Source organism: Neomonachus schauinslandi, chromosome 1 (genome assembly GCF_002201575.2).
Source record: "Neomonachus schauinslandi chromosome 1, ASM220157v2, whole genome shotgun sequence".
Taxonomy (NCBI): Eukaryota; Metazoa; Chordata; class Mammalia; order Carnivora; family Phocidae; genus Neomonachus; species Neomonachus schauinslandi.
In genome coordinates, this window is record NC_058403.1 from 125,387,983 (window position 1) to 125,408,162 (window position 20,180).

General features: G+C 46.1%; 1 protein-coding gene across 1 annotated transcript in view; it reads right to left on the minus strand.

The window, feature by feature from the left end:
• Positions 1-442: 442 nt before the first annotated feature.
• The window catches only part of BFSP2 (beaded filament structural protein 2), a 64,285-nt gene continuing 44,547 nt past the window's right edge, over positions 443-20,180 (minus strand). Inside the window, exons 5-6 of the mRNA XM_021678704.1 lie at positions 7,480-7,611; positions 443-667 (exon numbers count right to left, since the gene is read on the minus strand). Of these exons, the coding sequence (XP_021534379.1) occupies positions 443-667; positions 7,480-7,611 (357 nt within the window). The remainder of the gene's footprint in view (positions 668-7,479; positions 7,612-20,180) is intronic.

The following is a 20,180-nucleotide window of genomic DNA, read 5'->3' on the forward strand; positions in this document are numbered from 1 at the left end:
GAGAGGAAAAAATAAAACAAGATGAAACCAGAGAGGGAGACAAACCATAAGAGACTCTTAATCATAGGAAACAAACTGAGGGTTGCTGGAGGGGAGGGACAAGGAGGGAAGGGGTAACTGGGTGATGGGTATTAAGGAGGGCACGCGATGTAATGAGCACTGGGTGTTATATAAGACTGATGAATCACAGACCTGTACCTCTGAAACCAATAATACATTATATGTTAATTAATTGAATGTAAATTGAGAAGCATACATTTGAAAAAAAAATCCTGCAAGGACACCGGCTGTGGGAGTGTGTGTGCGCGCGCGTGTGTGTGTTGGGGAGTTTGAGGGTGATTTCTCCTTCTTACCTTAGTTGCTTCTATAGTGTTTGAAAAACTTCTAATTTCGAACCCATGAGTATGTAGAGCTGTCACAGGAATGCGGGGCGAGGAGAGGCTTACCAGCTCTCCTCCCTGTCCAGCAGGGCGTGGTAGGACGCCACGTCCCTCTGCAGCTGGGCCTTGCGCGCCCGGAGATGCTCGCGAGCCTCCTGCTGCTGCCCGGCTTCCCAGCGCATCTCCCTGAGCTCCGCCTCCAGCCTGCTGACCACGGCGCCCAGGCTCTGGAGCTCGATGTCGTGCCAGTGCTTGGCGTCGTGCAACGTGTTCTCCAGGCCTCGTTTCTGCCAAAGAGAGAACGCAGTCCACACCCGAGGCCGCAGGCAGGACCCTCGAAGAGGGAGGTGGGCACAGCTGTGGGAAGTGCTGCGCTGGGCCTGGGCTGTCCGTTACTCCAAGGACAATGGCCTCGCTGGCTTACGGGGGGGATGATGAATCCTCCTCCGGAGGCCAGACTCTTGTTTAGTCTAATTCACTGATGTTTCTGATGAGGGGGCCCGGGGAGGAAGACAGAGAAAAGGGGAAGAAGGCGAGGCAGAAAGATGAAGTATACTGATGAGAGAGAATGAGTGAGAAAGATAATGTGAGAAAAAAATGAGAGTGAGAAATTGACATACACACAAGGGGAGGCAGTTTGCAGGTGTTTTTTTTCAAACAAATCTTGCTCTCTGAACTGCCTCTGGGCCTTTTTGCTCATGAGTTCTCACTCCCTGGGGGGTCCTTTCCTCCTCCACTGCTGAAACCCCTTTCATCATTCAGTTAAAATGCCTTCTCCTCCAGCACGCTTGCCCAGATTGCCAGAGTTAGAATGAATGTCTCTGGCCTATATACACTCAGCAGGTTTTTCTTTAGTGTGTTAGTAGCACACCTTGGCTAATGCCTCTTCCCCTTGCTGCCCCTTCCCTGTGGGCTCCCCACTGCCCCGTCCTGAGCCCGTTTCTCTCTGAGCCATTTTTCCTGCGCCTGCGTTGGTTGGTCTCTGCCACGCTCATGATTTTAGTTGTCTCTCTCCCGGTGACTCTTGCATTGATGTTTCCAGGACAGACCTCTCCCCCTGAGCATAAACCTGCTACTGAATTTCTTCCTGGAAATGTATACAGTCCAAGGGCACCTCAAATCAACATGTCCACAATGGAGCCACTGGCTTCTTTCGGAACCTGTTTGCCTCTCCTATCTGTGCTTCCGCTGGTGAGTTCGCATGGACTAGAAACCTGGCAAAGGCATGTCCCTCATCTTCCTCCCCTCCCTGATTCAATCATCATGGAGTCCTGCCTCTTATATATTCTGGAAAGTTTTCACATTTATGCCCTCTCTCCCCCAGGCACCGGTGCCCAGGATGGATGCTTATCACTGCTACCCTGGGGTAACCTCAGTAGCTTGTAGCTCATCTCTTGGTCTCTAGTTCCTCCTGCCCCTGCATTCTCCACATAGCAGCCACTGTGCTCTGTCGAAAGTCCGAATCTGGATTTGTATCTCCCCTTCCTTCTCACCTGGATCATTCCTACTCATCCCCAAGTCCAAGCTTAGGGGTCACCTCCCCCAGGAAGACTTCCTTGATTGTCTCTTGCCCTTTCCCCCACCAGGCCGGGTTAGGGGCCCCTCCTTTGGGTTTCCATGGCTGCCCAAGTACTTGCATGCCCTTAAACTTGTAATAGTGGGCTGAGCTTCTTAGGGGCATGTTTCCTCTACTAGACGGTGAACTCTTGAGAGCAGAAAGGAAGTTTCTGTAACTCCCATGATAAGACAGGGGCTGGCACAGAGTAGGTGCTCAAACGGGTGTGTTGCCAGGATGACAGCACTTTTATTATGGTTACACTTATTGCCCTACCTGTCTCCCCATTAGACTGGAAACCTCATCTTCCCATATAGCAAGCCTTGCAGACTGTAGGGCTGACCAATAAACACCTTTAAAAAACTGTGTGCATCTATCTTTAACATTTTTTAATAGTTGTCATCATGGTGCACCTATAATTTAGCATCCGGCTTTTTTTATATGACACATAACAACAGATAAGTATCTTTTCAAATTGAGGTAAAATCTCAATAATACAACTTTCTGTACCCTGCCCCCTAAGAGGAGATTTTTCATACCCTTTTGATTACTGTGGTTGAAATGGAGGATTCTTGGTCAGGATGCCATCTTGAATCATGGCTCCTGTTAAGCAGGGGCCACCATATCATCTTATTTAAACCATCTTAATTCCATAGGATATAAGAATATTGAGTCAGATTCCCATCCTAGGTACACTTACAGGTGGCAAAAAATGTGACTAGTAGAAAAAAAATCTGGATCAGTATCTAGTCTAGGGTTATTATTTTGGTGAGATCTGAAAACCCCTCTATGGCAATGAAGATGCAGAAATGGCCACCTGCACTTTGAGAATCACTTGTTCCAAACTCTCTGGGTTTTCCTCCTTTGTTCCTCAGGAAATTGCTTGGTTTGTAGTGTTTAGTGTTGACATTGGACCTGTAACAGCTGTGATTTGGAAAAAACTTTCATGGAATCACGTTTGGATCATCTGTCTACAGTTTTTGCTCCATGTTCAGAGGTGACTTCTCCATGTGGCCTGAGGTTTTCTTTGATGACTTAGGAACCATTGCCCAATGTAGGTTCGTGGAAATGCCTATCAGAGGTCTGCTGTCTCTTTTGTCCCATCCTCAGAGTCCCGGTCCAGCTTTCCCCGCTAAGTCCCTGACATCCTGGCCTGGTTCTCACAGAGACGCTTGGGCTCGAGTGATGGCAGCCAGGCCACTGCCGCCCGTCTCCCAGTTCCAGCCCCCACAGCAGCACAGCACAACACAACAATAAGCACACTTATTCCCCAGTTTCTGGAGATTGAATTGCTAAGCCCTCCAGAAAGTAAAAATAGTGACCTTATGTGATTTCTGGCCTTGAGCTCCATTCCTGATTTGAGCTGATGGAACACAGAGCTCAGTAGGCTTTAAGCACCATTACGGGTCCCTGGCTGCCAATACAAACAGTGCCTTGCTGGCATAGGGGGCTGCAAGCGCCACCAGCTCGCCTGTCTGAGGTTTGTATGAGCTGCGGGGGCCCTGTGTGTGGGCAGGCTGCTCTGACCAAGGATAATAGGGATGGCTGGATGGACTGAGCTGTCCATTTGAAAGCTGCAGAAAGGTGTGCTTCTTATTATGGCTGTCTGGGCTCCTAACCTTGGCTGTAAGGCCCAGGGACCAGAGCTCTGATCTACCAGCTAGCAGGGGACAGAGGCAGCCCATCCTGGGTCCCAAGCACAGCCAGCATGTCACTACTCCTAAGTCTTCTGGTTGGGGGTGTGAGTTTTCTTTCGATTGGTTCCAGCAGGCAGGACCATGGGGTTTAAGTGAGGTGATCAGATGATGCCAACTTGGGATTGCTATACCAGGGGTTATAATAATAATTTTACAATGATAACCAGTAATAGATACCATTTATTGACTGCTCACTCTGTGCCAGGCACTGTCCTAAGGGCTTGACCTGCATTGTTTCATCAATCATCCCCATGACTTTATGAGGTAAATTCTGTTCCATCTGGCAGCAGATCACATTTCCAAAGACAGCTGCAATCCCTGTCTCCATCCCACGTGTTCTTTCTCTAGGTGGCCTTGCCACTGCCTCATCAAGAGGTGGCGTTTCTTTCTCTTCTTGTGGGATCTGAGATGGCCCGTGCCTGCTAAGACCAACAGAGTTCTGTATAAGTGATATTCAGGGACTTGTAAGCCCAGGTGTTAAGAGGCCTGGTAGCTTCTGTGCGGGCGCCCTGAGGAAAGCCGGATGCCACATCAGAAGTCCGACTACATGACTGCCATGATTTGAGGAAGTCAGAGCTAGCCACCTGGACAGGCCCCATGGAGGGAGAAAAAGAGATGCACAGCTGAGGCCCCACACATGTGAGCGGAAGCCACCATTCTTGGATGGTCTGGCCCCAGCAGATGCCCAGCTGTCTCTGCCGGACTCCGCCTCAATTGAACACATTTTTTACTGTTGTCTTAAGCCACCAACACAGCAGATACATATGATAACCCAAACAGATCCTCACTTCGCAAGTGAGAAAACAGAATCTTAGAGACGTCACTGCGCTAATGAGTAGGGGAGTCAAGATTCCAGATTCCAGAGTGAGTGCCAATCCCCAATTCCAGAAGCCTGCTGTGGTCTAGTAGAGAAATAGAGCCAGAAGGGCTCAGCCCCTCCACTTGTTACTCCTGTTCATGGGCAAACCCCTGAACCACAGTTTGCTCTGCTGCAAAATGGGATGTCAGTCCCAGCCCCCTGCACTTCTCAGTGTTTCTATGAGGGTCCAATGAGAGAATGCAGGTGAGCATGCTCTCATGACTATTAGCATCTCTTTGAAGAAATTACATTTTGGACACTCATCAAGTGCTTTGGGGACATGAAACAAATTAGACATGGTCTCTGCCCTGAAGAAGTTAATGTGATGTCAGTGGATGAGCTGATATAACCACATGAACCACAGGGCTCTGAATGCAAATGGGTGGCAGGTGGAGAGGTCATCCCACCTGTGGGAGTCAGGATCTAGGCTTTTCGTTGGGTGTAGCACTTGTGTATCTTCTACCTCACCTGTGCCAAGGGTGTGAGGACAGGTAGAGGGGGCAGAGTTGGGGGGAGGGGTCTCCTTGCAGCCATGGGAAGAACATGTCCAGAGGCTCAAGTGTAGGAGAGCAAAGGGTGAGTTCTAGGCATTTCCCTTCCTGCAGAATCTGGGCTGGTCTGTGAATGAAGCCCAAGCACTGGGTGGTGCTGGAAGGTCTGGCGAAGGAAGGCTTTCTCTTTTACCCCCAGGCAATCTCAGGGGGGAGGGACACTGAAAATGCAGAAGAGAGGGGACAGTAGATAGAGGAATGTCCCAGATGGGGGCAACAGTAGACAGGGCAAGTTTACTGAAGGGAGGAGAGAGTGGATAAAACTTCAGAGACATTTTGAGGCTGGAAACAGAAGACAGAAGATCTCCTGTTTGGGGACTTAAACCTTACCTGCAGAATGGTGCAGGTGACAGCGTCTGCGAAGGACAGAGGTGAGGGCAGGCTGGCGCTCGCTGAGAACGGAGGCTGCTGGGAGCAACTGCTCTGGGAGCACAGTACCCTCTGCCGTGTTCAGTCATTTGGTGGAACCCAATCTGGTCATGAGCTTTTAGAGGATGGGAACCATCCACTTCATGTTTACGTCCCTGGGACCTACCTCACAGAGGGCTTAGCACACAGTAGGCAGCCAGTGTATGTGTGGCTAAGTAATGCGCCACCTCCATCCAGGTGCAATTCATCCAGGCTTTTCTGATGATGTGAGGTTGAGTATATGCCCAATATTTTGCCTGGCACTTTTTTTTTTAAGATTTTATTTATTTATTTGACAAAGAGAGTGAGAGAGCATAAGCAGGGGGAGCAGGAGAGGGAGAGGGAAAAGCAGGCTCCCCACTGAGCAGGGAGCCCGATGCGGGGCTCGATCCCAGGACCCTGAGATCATGACCTGAGTCGAAGGCAGCCGCTTAACTGACTGAGCCACCCAGGCATCCCTGCCTGGCACTTTTTATCACTGGAAGAAGGCAATTTTGGCAGCCACAAGGACATCTGGGGAATAAATGGCAGCCCCTTAACCAGGCTTAAAGGGACTTGGGCAAAAGGCAGCACTCCTAGTATTAGGATCAAGGGTTATGGCAGGGGAATAAAACTGATGAGCATAAAATTCACATAACTTAGTAAATAATGCAATGTCTTTCAGACAATTTTTAAGCTAAAGTAGCATTGTTTTAGGCTGTAGTTTCTCAATTTTTCTCACCTCAAATCCTTTTCTCACATCCCCTCGCACTGACCCTGATCCCATCACAGAATGTAGCAACGAGACGTGTATCATGTTGTGCTATGCTGTGGCAAGACGAACATCTCCCTGAGCTGACTGGGCAGCTTGTGACCTTGTTGGCCAGAGGACAATGGACCCAAGGGAACTGAAGACACGTGAGGAGGGGAACTGGGGGTGATGGAATGATCTTGGCCACGGGCACTGAAAACATTGTTTCTGAGGGAACCAACTAGAATAAATCCTTGAGCTAACTTGATGGTAGACTAAGACTGCATTGGGAGGTGGGGCTGCTGGTTTGGTGATGGAACAGATTTGGGTGGCAAAATTGAGATGAGGAGGGTATATGGGGAGTGGTAGAAGAAAGGGGCACTAGTGATCGTATTGGAACTTTCCCAAGGCTTGAAGCTGATGGGAGACAGGGGCTCCTTGGGCCTCGGTGGAGTCCAGACCCACCTCAGCTGCACAAGGATTACATGAACCATCCCTTCATGCACTCCAGTGTGGACAACACACTTGTGGTTCAAATCAGTACACATGGCCCCCGCAGGGGGCATCGAGCAGGAGCTGTGGGCTTGGTACCCTAATAACTTCAGTTGACCCCAGAGAGCAGAGGGTGAATTGCTAAATTATTAATAATTATTTTAATCACTACTAATAATAAATAATGCAAGAGACCTTCCCACAAACCCCAGTGAGTCTGAGGAGCTTCCTAGTCTTAGTTTGGGGTTCCCCAGAAGCAGAGCCTAAGGCAGGGATCCTGGTACATGTAAATAATTAAGGGGTTGCTCTCAAGAAAAGGGGAGCAAGGAAATCAGGATAGGGCAGAGGAAGGCGCTAAGCCAGGAGGAGTCTCCACTGGAATCTGGTACAGCCTGATCCCACAGAGAGCCAGCGAGTGTGAATTACAGGGTGCAACCCATTCCACTCTGAAGCAAGCGGGCTGGGCTCTTAAACCCCACCTCAGCTAGTCATTGGCTGAGGGCTAGAGGAGGCGGGCCTAACCGCCCAGGCCAGGTGTCCACTGTTTGGCTGAGGCCCATTCTCTGGCCAAGTGGGGCATCTAGGGGTGTAAGCTTCACAGCGGTGGCCTGGTGTCGGGTATTTCGGTGGGGCACTAACAGCGTTCACTATACTTGTGGTTCGGTATCAGCTGACCCTTTCCGGCCTCAAGACTCAACATGCTGGGAGGTGGGAATCTCTTGCGAACTCCGACCCAGATGACTACAGCTCAACAGTTGAGAGTTAAAATTGACATAAGAAATGCCGGGGCTCTCCCAGCCCACTCACCAGGGCCCTCAAGGATTCCGTCTCGGCCTGGAGGCTCTGGACCCGGCACGAAGTGTTGTGCAGCTCCAGCCTGAGGGCAGCGGCCAGCTTGTCTTCCTGCGTCTGCGCCCGGCGGGCCACCTCTGCCTGTTGCTGTGGAGGGCCAGGTCTCCGCGTGAGCAGGGGAGCGTGGACAGCCCGAACCCCGCCTTCCCTCTCGCCCTCCCCAGGGACCGCTCCACGGCCTCTGACTCAGAGCAAACAACTGGCAGATGGAAAAATCCCTCTTTTTCCACAGGCGCCCCCACCCATTTGTATCCAAGCGTTTATTTAGTTTGAACACAGAGTACATGCAAGTAGAATACAATTCAAAAGCTTTTTCTGAAGGATTTATAGAAGAAAGTCTCCTTCTGTCCCTATGCTTTAATTACCCAGTTCTTCTGTTTCCAGTTTCTTATACCTCTTTCCAGAAATATTTCATATATTTATAAGTAAATATATATGATCATCCTCTCCTTGCCTTGGTACTTAATATATCTTAGAAAATATTCTCTACCAGTATATATAGATCAGTTACATTCTTTTCAATGGCTCCATAATACTGCCTTGTTTGGAAGTACCGTAATTATTCAGAAGCCCTGTACTGATGCGCGCTTAGATTGTTTCCAGTCTTCGCCTGTTACAAACAATGGTGTAAAGAATAACCCTACAACCCTCACTTTCCACACACGGGAGTATCTCTGAGGGGTAAATCCCTGCAGCGGGACTGCTGAGTCAAAGGGTATGCATTTGCCATTTTGATGGATGTTGCCAAATTGCCTTTCAGAGAACTCGTAACCGGTTCCAACGCTGTCAGTCAGTGCTGATTGCCCCACACCTTCTTCAAATGAGGAACTATCCAAGTTGGTCTGATAGTCCCCGTTTCCTTGTAAAAACCAGTCTGGCCACAACTATGAACACTAGGGGAAGGCCTGTGTTTCGCAATTTCTCCCTCAGCAAGGACATAGTCTGATTCTTTCCCATACTTTCAGGGGATAGGTCATTGCTACTCTTTCTCTCTGCTGGAGGAAAGGGGAAAAACTAGAGATCACCTTCATTCATCTTTGGTACATTCTGACGCATGTCTCTAAGCCAGTGATACGGGAGAAAAAAAAAACCTGTTTTCTCTCCTAGTTTACTGGCTGTCTGGATTGACCATTTTTACTACATATGAATACTTATTTATAGGGTTATGCAAAAATAGTCCAATTTAACTGACTGACTAAGAAAACCCAGGTCAAAGGGCTCATATCTCAGGTGTAGTTCTTCCTGTGTGAGAGCTAGAAAGAGGTCAACAAAAATGTCCATTAAAAGTCTGGGATCAGCTAAAGGAGAATGGAAGTTGTGGGCCCAGCTCAGACTGGTCAGTCCATGGCTGTGTGTCCCTGGACCATGATTCAGCCTCTCTGAGCCCCAGTCCCTGTCCACAGAAAGCAAATGACAGCGAGTAGAGTACCTATGAGGCTTCCATTAGGTTATACATGCGGAAACTTTTAGAACCTTAAAAGTTCGCAAATAGTGACTGCATATATTTTTCTATACGTAAAAAGTAATATTAGCCAAAAATGAGTTTGTAAAAGCCACTGTAGGTTGGATACTACTACTGATAACTAATACACGTTAAGCACTTATTTTGTGCCAAGCACTCCATTAACAGTGTTAAGTCCATTATTTCAGTTAATCTTCACGACTCTATGAAGCAAGTGTCATTGTTACTCTTATTTTACGTGAGGAAACCGAGGCAGAGAGACTGAATTATTTACTCAAGATCGTATGACTTATAAGGGACAGAGCTGGACTCCCTGCCGCGGCTGACGCCAGAACTGTGCTCTCAACCAGGTTTGAAAGCCGCTGCTTCTGCCAATCCATCAAGACCCCCAAAAGTGGAGCTGTCTTCCCCAAAGTGAAGGTGGACCCCTCTAAAACTTCCTCGTGGTCTGTCAAGTCCTGCTGTGATGGGTCGCCCCGTTTCTCTCCCTGTCTTTGGGGTTGGGACTTGGCCCGGTGGGCCGTGTGGGTGGCTGGGCGGTGGGCGGGCCGGGTTCCAGCAGACAGATGGAGCTGGGAGGTGCAGGTGCACAGAGCGGCCAGGGGGTCAGCCGGCAGCTGGAGCCCGCTCCTGAGAGCTCTTGAGAGCAGAGGGTTAAATTTTCAGGAAGTTTGTAAGCTGGTCGGTAAACACAGCTATTATTAAAAATTAAATTATATCCACTTACAATTAAGTTATGTTAAAATGGTAACAAATACTCCAAACACATCACTTGCTAATTTATTTACATTTTATCATTATCTGTGCTATCAAAGTTATTTATATCGATGGTAGCTGTGTGGTAGAAATGACATTTAATGCTGAGCTTCTGAGCATCTCTTCCAAACTCTGTGCTTATTTACCTCAACTTAGGAGTTTGAAATCAGCTGTGGTGAGAGTTATTTACCTCATGGAAATTGGCAAACACTACAAATCAGGGATTGAACTGTTGTTTTGCTGACTGTCTAGACTTAAAGGGATGCAGAAAATGTTAATAAAGCAGATTAAACTTAAAATGGGTCATGTCTATAGCTGTCACATTATGAATAGCAAAAAAATTAGAGGGAATATCTTTCCAGTATTTACAAACCATTATCTGATTTAAAAGAAGTTACTCATATCATTGATGAAAGGACTCATTAAGGTTAATGGAAATATCAACCAAAATTCATATCAGAGCTATCCTCATTTATCATTGATGTGACTTTTTGCTTAATTGGATATTAATAATCGAGCATATTTTGTAATCTGATTTTGTGACATTATTGTCGATGACAGAATTATAAAAACAGTTGGCAGATTTTGCAAGAAATAGCTAGTCACACTGAAAGTATAGGTGCAAACGGAAAAGCAAAGTACATATTTTATCCTAAAATTTATGTTATCTCTAAAATTATATAAAGAAAACATCAACAGAAACTTCTATGTTCCTTTACGTGGTATTGTGAATCTGACCAGCACATAAATACACATGCTTACATTTGTCCTCGGAGAGCAGATATGAAACATACCAGCACACCCTGGGTAAGAAGCGGGCACGAGTGGAAGTCAAGTCCCACTGAAGGCAAATTTCAAAGCCTAGGTAGGTGGGTTGGGGTAAATCCACTGGCCAAGGCTATCACCACAGTTCCCCAGATGATCTGCCCTCCTCTGAACCCAGACAATGAGTGGTCTGTATTCAGAGGTATGCACTGGTCTCTGGGGGGATGAATGCTCTATCGGAGTGTTTCCCAAACATTCGACAAGCAGCATGGTTTTTCACATATATGAATACTGACTCAAACAATTTTTATTTAAATTGATTCACTTTTTCTTTGTAGATAAATGTGTTTAAAATGGAAACTGTAGATAAGGTCTCAAATTTTATGTGCATCAGGATCATCCAGGGAGCTTGTGAAAATGCAGGTTCTGGTTCAGGAGATCTGAGTGGGCCCAGGAATCTGCATTTAAAACTCCCATGTGATGCCTGGTCCATGGGAACAAAGTTCTAGATTGCTACGGAAACCAATAAAACTGTAAAACTGTATCACTGGTCATAGACAACAAATAGCTGAAAAATTAATAAAATTAAAATAAACCAATGTTATTATATTTGAGCAAATGCTGCCCACCATGTTGCTGAGTCCCAAAGCCTGCTTTCTCTTTGTTGAAACATGAGACTGATGAGTATAAGAGAAGTGTTAATGACCTACTGGCACCAAATGGACTCTTTCTTATACAGTTTAATTAAGATTGAAAGAGAAAAAAATGAATTTGATCACTATGAGATTCAGTGTCATTTTATATCATGCCCAATACCTTCTCAAATCAGCTTACAAGTGATACTTGCCTTTCATCTGGGGACAGTCAACTGCTTTAACTCACCTAAATGTATTACCTGCTCTTCTCCAATGGCTTTTTAGAGTTATGCTTTCTGATTAATAATTACTTCTATTTCCATTTCAACCCAATGCCTTCAGGATTTCTCCTCACAGACCATACAGCAGGTGTGTCATTCTAGACCCTGAGGATAGGAAGGTAGGACTGTGTTTGTTGCTCAGTGCAGTCGCTAGGATGTGTAATGAGATTCAAATATGTTGGTCCCCAGGCTTTCAAGCCAGCCTGAAATCTTGGCTCTGCTGTGCAGGGGCTAGGCTGCCATGTTTGCACTCCATCTATATTTCTGGGACAGGAGAGCATATTGACACTTTGAAATAGGGTAAAAAATTTTGAATAAAAAAATTTAAATTAAGTGCACATGGAAGATGGATGGGAGAGAAGCAAAGCAGCCTGCTTTGGAGTAAGTCGGAGGAAGTATTTGAGAGTCCCCACATGGAGGGGGAAAAGGGCCATCTCCAAACCCATCCCTCTGCTATGCAGGGGTGTTCTTAGCAGAACATGTGTCCAAGATGAGTGCTGAGAGGCTGAAATGTGTACTCTGCCTTTCTCCAGCAGTTGCTGTGTGGATTTCAGCCAGTCCGCTCAAGCTCTCTGTTTTGGCAGCTGGTGAACAAGAGCTTTACAAGAGCCTTGCTCTGCTGCCGAGTACAGCTGACTGCCTTGCTCTGCAGCCTCTTAGACCTCACAGGATCACACTAATCTCATGGTGTTCACTATCATGGAAAAAGGGAAAGCAGTGGATTCCTTGGGGATACAGGGGTTCCCCGTCTTGTATCACAGAGGAATCTTATCCCACAGGGAGGGCACAGAATCATGGTTTGGGAAGATCATGACAAAGGTCTGGCCTAACCTTCTGGACCCTCAAGACAAAGGCCTCTCAACCTCACATTCCATGAGACACTGAATCAAGACTCCCCCGCACTCCATGTGATCTGTCCAGGACAACCTAGCTGTTCAGAGTGATGATTCTGGAGTCAGAAAGTGTGGTCTGAATCTCAGTTCCACCACTTTGGAACCGTGTGTTCTTGGGGAAGTGACTAACCTCTCTGTGCCTTAGTCCCCTCCTCTATGAAATGGATAAGATCATAATACCTAACTCCTGGTGGGAAGATGAAAGGAGAACAGGCCTATCAGGGGCTTAGAGCCTGGTCTGGGCACTTGGTACACGCTTACTAAATGCTCTGCTGGAGCTGTTCTCAAGCATGTTGTCTTCTGCCTTGGAGAAGAATGGTCTTTCTCTCCGTTTCCTGCCACCTGCACTCAGCCAAACTCGCACTAGATTGTAGGTACCTTGTGTGCGGGGGACAACTTCTTCCTGACGCCTCTGTCTGCCCTGGGGACCTAACATGGTGCTTTACACCTCAGGCACGCTCAACACATTTACTGAAGGTCCACAGTGTGTCCTAGGGACATGTTAGGGACTATGGAAATGGAGGGTCCACCAGCAATGGAATGAAATCTCACCTCCTTTTCATTAGGAGGATTAGCTATCAGTATTATAATGACCATGGGGTATCATATAAATGTTATTTAGCTAAGGATAGCTGTGGACAAACAGCACCCACACCCCTGACCTACTCGAGCCAGACGTAGGATTTATTTGGGAGAAGGCTGGATGCCATCTGGTTTCACCTGAGACACGAGTTCTCCTTAGTGGGAACTAAAAAGAAGTACATGTCTCACTCGGTGGAACTTTAGTGTTGGCAGGAGGGCTGGCCTGGCGAGGCTAAGCCAAGTGTCTCCTTGAATTGATTGACACAAGAACTGCCTGGCCATTGAAGCAGCTCACAAAAGGCTATGGGACCAATTCCCAGCCTCAGCGGAAGCTGCCCAAGGACACACCGAGGGACACCTGGCTTTGCAGACTTGCTGCCCCTCGGTCATAAGGAAGGGTACACTGCTGAAGAAGGCGGCGGAACAGGCTCAGCAGTGAGTGTGGTTCCAAAGAGAAAAATATGTTTTTCTTCTTAAGGTATTATTGAAGAAGTTTAAACGATAGTATTTTTCTTCTGGTTCATGGAGATCATCCCATTCTGAAGAAGGGACTCCTCTGCTCTGTCTCTTCTCAGAGACTGATAAGTGTTGAACGCAAACCATACTACTTTAAAGATTTTATTTATTTATTTATTTATTTGAGAGAGAGAGAGAGAAACAGCATGAGAGGGGATAGGGTCAGAGGGAGAAGCAGGCTCCCCGCCGAGCCGGGAGCCCGATGTGGGACTCGATCCCAGGACTCCGGGATCATGACCTGAGCCGAAGGCAGTCGCTTAACCAACTGAGCCACCCAGGCGCCCATACTACTTTAATTTCTCAGGGATTTGGGTTATTTTATCTTTGCAAGTCTCTTATTTTGGAAGTAAGGTCCCTACCCTTTTCATGGGAAAGAAATACCATTGAGAAATACCAAAGATAGCTTTGAGATCTCAGAATCGGGTGGCCAGGAATGGCCAGGGACTTTGTGCCCACAGCCCCATGCACGAGGCCTGGCACCTGCTTTGTGCTTGACAAATGGAGTCTGAATGAGCGAGTGAGTGCAGATTTCTTGGTAGTATGTAGAGTTTACCGTGTCGGGGGATCCTCTATATAGATAGTCACTCAAATATTGGTTGTCAACCAGTTGTGGGGTTGGAAACACAACGTGGAGGCTGAGAGCCTGGAATTGCCCTCTACAATATACATGTTGTGCTGGGTAAGGGTAAAGAACAGGTGAAAGATAGGCAGGGCCTACCTCAATGCAACAGTCTCTTTAGTTTCCCTTTTAACAACTACTTTGATTGCCTTCACTCTGTCTCCCAGCTCTAACCAGCTTGGCTATGCTCCTGTAACATACAGTGACGGGAACCCAATCCTGGCCTCCCAGCTCCTATAGTAACCCTGCCTTATTGGCTAACAATATCTTTTGAGAGCCACCTGGAACCATCATAACTTAAGTAAAAAGACAATTGACAAGCTGGGGACATATTTACAACATATTGCAGGGAGAGGACTAATTTCTCCTGTGTACAAAGAGTCACTACAAACCAGTACTAAAAAGTCCAAGACCTAATAAAAATGGGCAAGGGATATGATCTGATAGTATACACAAGAACAAATATGGCTGGAATTCAGCATGTAAAAAGATGTTCCACCTTCCTTATAATATGAGAAATGCAAAATAAAACTGCACTGAAAAACCATGTTTTACCTCTAATATTGACAAGGATCACAAGGTATGAGAACTCACAGTATTGGTGAGGATGTGGGGAAATGGGCACTCTCAAACATTTCTGATGAGAACGTAAATTGTTACAACCTTTCCTGAGGGTAATTGACAATATTTATCAAAATTACTACTGTGCATAATTTTTGACCCTGCAATTCCACATCTTATGAATTTATCCAGCAGATATATTTCTATATTGGGGAATGAGGGACATACATATTCTAATGTATAAAGGCAAAAGATTGGAAGCCACCTAAATATTGATCAGCAGGACATTAAATAAATCCTGGGATATCCATTGCTAGAACAGGCATTTTTTTCTGTTGAGGGCCAGATAGTAAATATTTCAGGTTTAGCAGACCATATGGCCTCCATTGCAACTATTCCACTCTGCTGGTGTATGCAAATGCAGCCATAGACAATATATAAGTGAATGAGCAAAGCTGGGTTTCAATAAAACTTATTTAGGGACGCCTGGGTGGCTCAGTCGGTTAAGCGTCTGCCTTCAGCTCAGGTCATGATCCCAGGGTCCTGGGATCGAGTCCCGCATAGGGCTCCCTGCTCCGCGGGGAGCCTGCTTCTCCCTCTGCCTCTGCCTCTCTCTCTCTCTCTCTCCTGGATAAATAAATAAAATCTTAAAAAAAAAAAAAAAACTTATTTAAAACAGGCAGTGGGTGAGATTTGGCTTGTGGGCCACAGTTTGCTGCCCACTGTGGTATAATATCATGCCATCTAAAAAGCAGCATGTTCTGAATACTACTATTTGTGTAAAGAGAGAGAGAGAATATATACATATTTCCTTGGATGTGCATAAGGTATCTCTGAAAGGACTCATAGTAAAAGGATAACATTGACTGACCCTGTAGAAAAGAACTGGGTGGCTGGGACATGGGTTGGATGTCATTTTTCACTGTGTATCATTTTGTACATTTTGAACTTTGAAACAAGTGAAGGTATTATATATTAAAAATGCTTACATAAAATCCAAGTATATGAAAAATGAAATAAAAGTGAGCTGGGCCCTTTTGCAAAGCCCTCCCTGAGACATACTAGAAAGGCTAAAGGACTCCCCTTCAGTGCTTGCAGGAAGCACACCAGAATAGACCATGGCTTGTTTCACTGAAGAGACATCAGGGATTATAGCCAACTCATCAACACACAGGGACCCCTAGATTACAGATGCTTTTAGGGGTTCTGCTCTTTCTGTTCTCCTTGAAAGGAACTCTCCCAGTTGGCTCTCGTGGTGATACCACATCGGGCCATCTTGTCATCTAGAGCCAGTGACCCCAGTTGACTAGTAGAAACCCATTCCAATCCAATTTCATATATTCTAGAAAATATTCACTCTTCTTTGTACAAGCAAGCAAAGAGAGGGTGTCGATATGGCAGCCTATATAAAATATTTGCCCTTTCAGGGGAAATTATTGTTTGTGAATGTGGATGATATGGAGACATGTTATCTAAGGTTCCTAATCTGTTCATGGTTAGATCTAGACCTATGTTGTCCAACATGGTAGCCACTAGCCACACGTAGCTATTTAGATAAAGATTAATAAATGTTAAATAAAATTAAAAGCTTAGTTTCTCAGCTGGATCAGGCACATTCCCAGTGCTCAACAGTGCATGTGGCCAGTGGCTCACATACTGGATAGCTGTGCAGACTACACAACAGTCCTATCCTCACAGAAATTGCTACTAGAGGACACTGCTCTAGTCAGTGGCTAATGTCTCTTCCAGTTCTAAGCCTATCAATAACCAGAAACCTCACGATTCATCTCCATCTGTTCACCTCTCCATGCTCAACTGTCTCCACACCTGGCTGTTTAAGGCATGATGGTTACAGCTCCCTTAAAGTTCCTGACCACGAATCCCTTGAACTGATCTGAGGCAAGTGCAGACCACTATCAGAAGAGACAGCATGGGTGCATTTGCTGTGGGGTTCCTGGCCACTAGGGGCTATTGAAAGGAAGCTGAGTTCTCTCTTGTCGGCACCTCCTACCCTACCACACCAGCTGGTGCTGGTAATTGAATAAGCCTTTGGTTATTGTACACATCCTCCCAATTTGGTGAACAAGGGACAGAGAAGAGGCTTCCAGGAGTGAGTGTGTGGAGCCCTTCCCTGGGAAGAAGATCCCAGGGAGGAGGTTAAGAACGCAAAACAGAGCTTGTCTTGCTGCTACAGAATGGAAACATCTCAGCATAGGAATGCTAGGAAAGAGGTGAATGATAGAGGCTCTCCCATATTCCCCAAGGTGGCCTGTTTAGGGTCTGTGGGTTGCAGACTGGGGAATGTATTCCGTGGGTAGCCAAGAGGTCTGGAGGGTGGGATGGCATGTTGTCTGTGGTTCCCCAAGCATCCCCAAATACCTAGGGCTGGGTAACCACAACAAGCAGACAAGGGAGGGCCGGCCTGGAAGACCCTCCAGAAATTCTCTGGACAAAACTGACCCCACCCCCCCAAACATGGAGTTATGTTGAGAACTTGAGAAGCTCCAAAAGCTGGACTACCAAAGTTCCCAACATCCATGGCCGAGGCTGGAGAGAACCTAGCCCGAACCTCTTTATAAGCTTAATGACTTAAGAGGAGTTAGCAGATAACTTGGGAACAGATACTGATGGCATCCACCTCTATCCCTCAGGAACCTTTATCCCAGAACATGTGGTTCTCCCCACCCTTCCATTCCACTGCCAGATTCTACCCTTTGCCTGGGAGAGCTTTCTCTGAAGTCTTTGAAAGGTCACTCTGCTAGCAGACGGCAGATGTCTGATGGGGATGGTATTACTACTCCAGCTTCCTCACCTTTCCCCTCTCTTGTATTCTGTACTGTTCCCCAGAAACCCTGTGGGTGCAGAGTCCTGTCTCCCACAGTGGGTGCTGGTTGGTTAGTGAGTTCTTTGTTGGTTCCCTTCTCTGCTTCTTCTCTACTGGTATTTTTGTCCCCCTCCTCCCCCAACTTCCAGATAAATAATTTCCTCTTTAATATTTGTCTCACACAGGGTCAGTTTCTGGGGAAACCTAAACAAAGACACAAATTAATCATGTCAATTAATTTTCAGCCTCCCCAGGCTGAAAGGTAATTAAATACATGTCTGTACGCTCTCTGCAAAAGGTTTGAAAGGAGTGTCTGCTAAGCCATTACACACTTATGCTTTGCTGCCAAGAAACCGACAAGAGGTGCTCAGGATGGGCAAATGTCAGCCCCCAAGGGCATGACAGCAACTGACAAAACTATTTATTGGAGGACTTCTGGCTGTCAGTTCTGATCTCTGTTGACGATCAGAGGAATTCACTCATTCTGCAAATATTTTCTGATCTCCACCTCTCTGCAAGAGGCCCCGGTAGCATCAGCCAAATGAAAACAAGTACTGTCTGTTTTCTCTGAGATGTAGCTTTCAGATTACTCTATTAAAAAAAAAAAACACTAATGAATCTGCTCAGAATTAATGCTTGAATTACCGTTGGGCTGGTGATGATTCTCAAGAGGGTGAAGGGTGAGTAATAATGGTCAGGATTTTTTCTTTTTCACACTATGCAGGATTTCTTTCTGTTCTTTACCATGCCCCATCCCCCTTCCCTAAATAAATAATCACTGCAGTGTGGGGTATGCCCCAGGAGTGTTGGGACAAAAGCAAGGTTGCAAACTCCTGGGCCACAGAGCTCTCGCTTTGGGAACCAGAGCGGAGGAGGACCGACTACCCAATGTGGAGAAAAGGTGCCTGGCCCTAGAGCCAGGAGGGCTGAACGACGGTGCTGCCAGCCAGTCATGTGACCTCAGGACATCAGCTGCCCTCTCTCAATCTGTTTCCTCACCTCTGAAGTGAAGAAAGGGGATGCTCTGGTGGCTAAGGTCATGAATTATGAATATTCATGAGTCTCTTAAAAAAGAAGCAACGGACCAAAACCAAATCTATGGTTGGGTTTCACTTTCCCTTTGTGTTGTTCCCCCTCTCACCTGGTTGGGGGGGCGGGTGGGAGACTGCCTGTTGTGAGGTTACTAGGCACTGTTTGCCCTAAAAAGAGTTTGCAGTGACCTGGCTCAAGGAATTAAGGTCAGAAAGAAAAGGGGCTGTTGAAAGGAGATGGGGGGTTGGAGATATGGCGGAGTAAAGATGTTTTTGATGGATCCAGAATTGGTGAAGACCCTGCTGGGAAGGTTCCTGTTGATACTGAGGGGGCAGGGGACTGAGGGGGCATGGGAGAACAAAGAACAGAAAAGGTCTTCCTTGGGTTTTTTTGTTTTTTGGTAGCTTTTATAAACTCTGGTGGCTCTCAAGCCTGGCTGAATATTCGAATCATCCAGAGAGTTGGAAAAAAAGTCACAAAGTCCCTCTCCTTCTTCTGATTTAATTGGCCTTAGATGGGGCCTGGGCATGAGCATTCTTGAAAATGCTCTGGGATAATTCTGCTGTGCAGCTGGGATTGAGACCTACTGAACAGTAACCCAGAGCACAGGAAGAGCCTGCTTGCTTTCTCTCAAAAAAATAAGCTACCTTATTTTTCATACGTTCTCTACACTTTCCTTCCTCTTCTGTTCTTCTCGCCCGGTGCCTCAGAATCCCCAAGTCATACATGGATGGGAGATGGAGAAAGGAAGAACAAATCCTGTGCATTCTATGTTCTGGTTAATTCCTTTATTATTTACCAGGTTTAATAAAAGATGTTTCCCTCCATGCATATAACTCATACTGCTTAAGAAAAACTTGAAAAAATATTATATTCAAAAACAAGAAAGAAAAAAACATCTCAACATGTCACATAGGTCCCTCCCCCAAAGACAACCACTGTTAACACCAATACATTTTAATGTTTTCTTTCTAATTTTTTCTTGATGCCTCATTTCTTTGTTTGAGTGCTTTCTACTATGTCTACCAGGGGTTGGCCAACTGCAGCCTGCAGGTGAATCCAGCCTACTTTTTGTTTCTATAAATAAAGTTTTATTGGAACAGAGCCATGCTTATGTGTTACCTTTTTTTTTTTTTTTTTAAGATTTTTTTTTTTTTTATTTGACAGAGAGAGAGACACAGTGAGAGAGGGAACACAGGCAGGGGGAGTGGGAGAGGGAGAAGCAGGCTTCCTGTGGAGCAGGGAGCCCGATGTGGGGCTCGATCCCAGGACCCTGGAACCATGACCTGAGCCGAAGGCAGACGCTTAACGACTGAGCCACCCAGGCGCCCCTTATGTGTTACCTTTTGTCTTTCACACTACCAGGGCAGAGTTGAATAGTTGTAATAGATTATCAGGCCCAGGAAGCCTCATATTTATTGTTTGGTGCTTGACAGAAAAAGTTTGTTGGTTCCTGGTACATACCCTGCTGTACTCTCTTATTTCCTCCACTTGACCTTATTACGTGAGCATTTCCCATGTTGTTATAAATGCTTCGTAAATATTTCTAATAGCTCCCTCGTATTTCATTGCATGGAAAGGTTGTGGCTTAGCCTTACTCTTATTATTAAACATTTATGTGCTTTCCGCCTAATTTTTTTCATTCTTATAATGAATGCTTCAGTGAATACATTTAGATATAAATTTTATCTATATTTTCAATTATTTCTTTAGGACAGTGTCTAGATTCT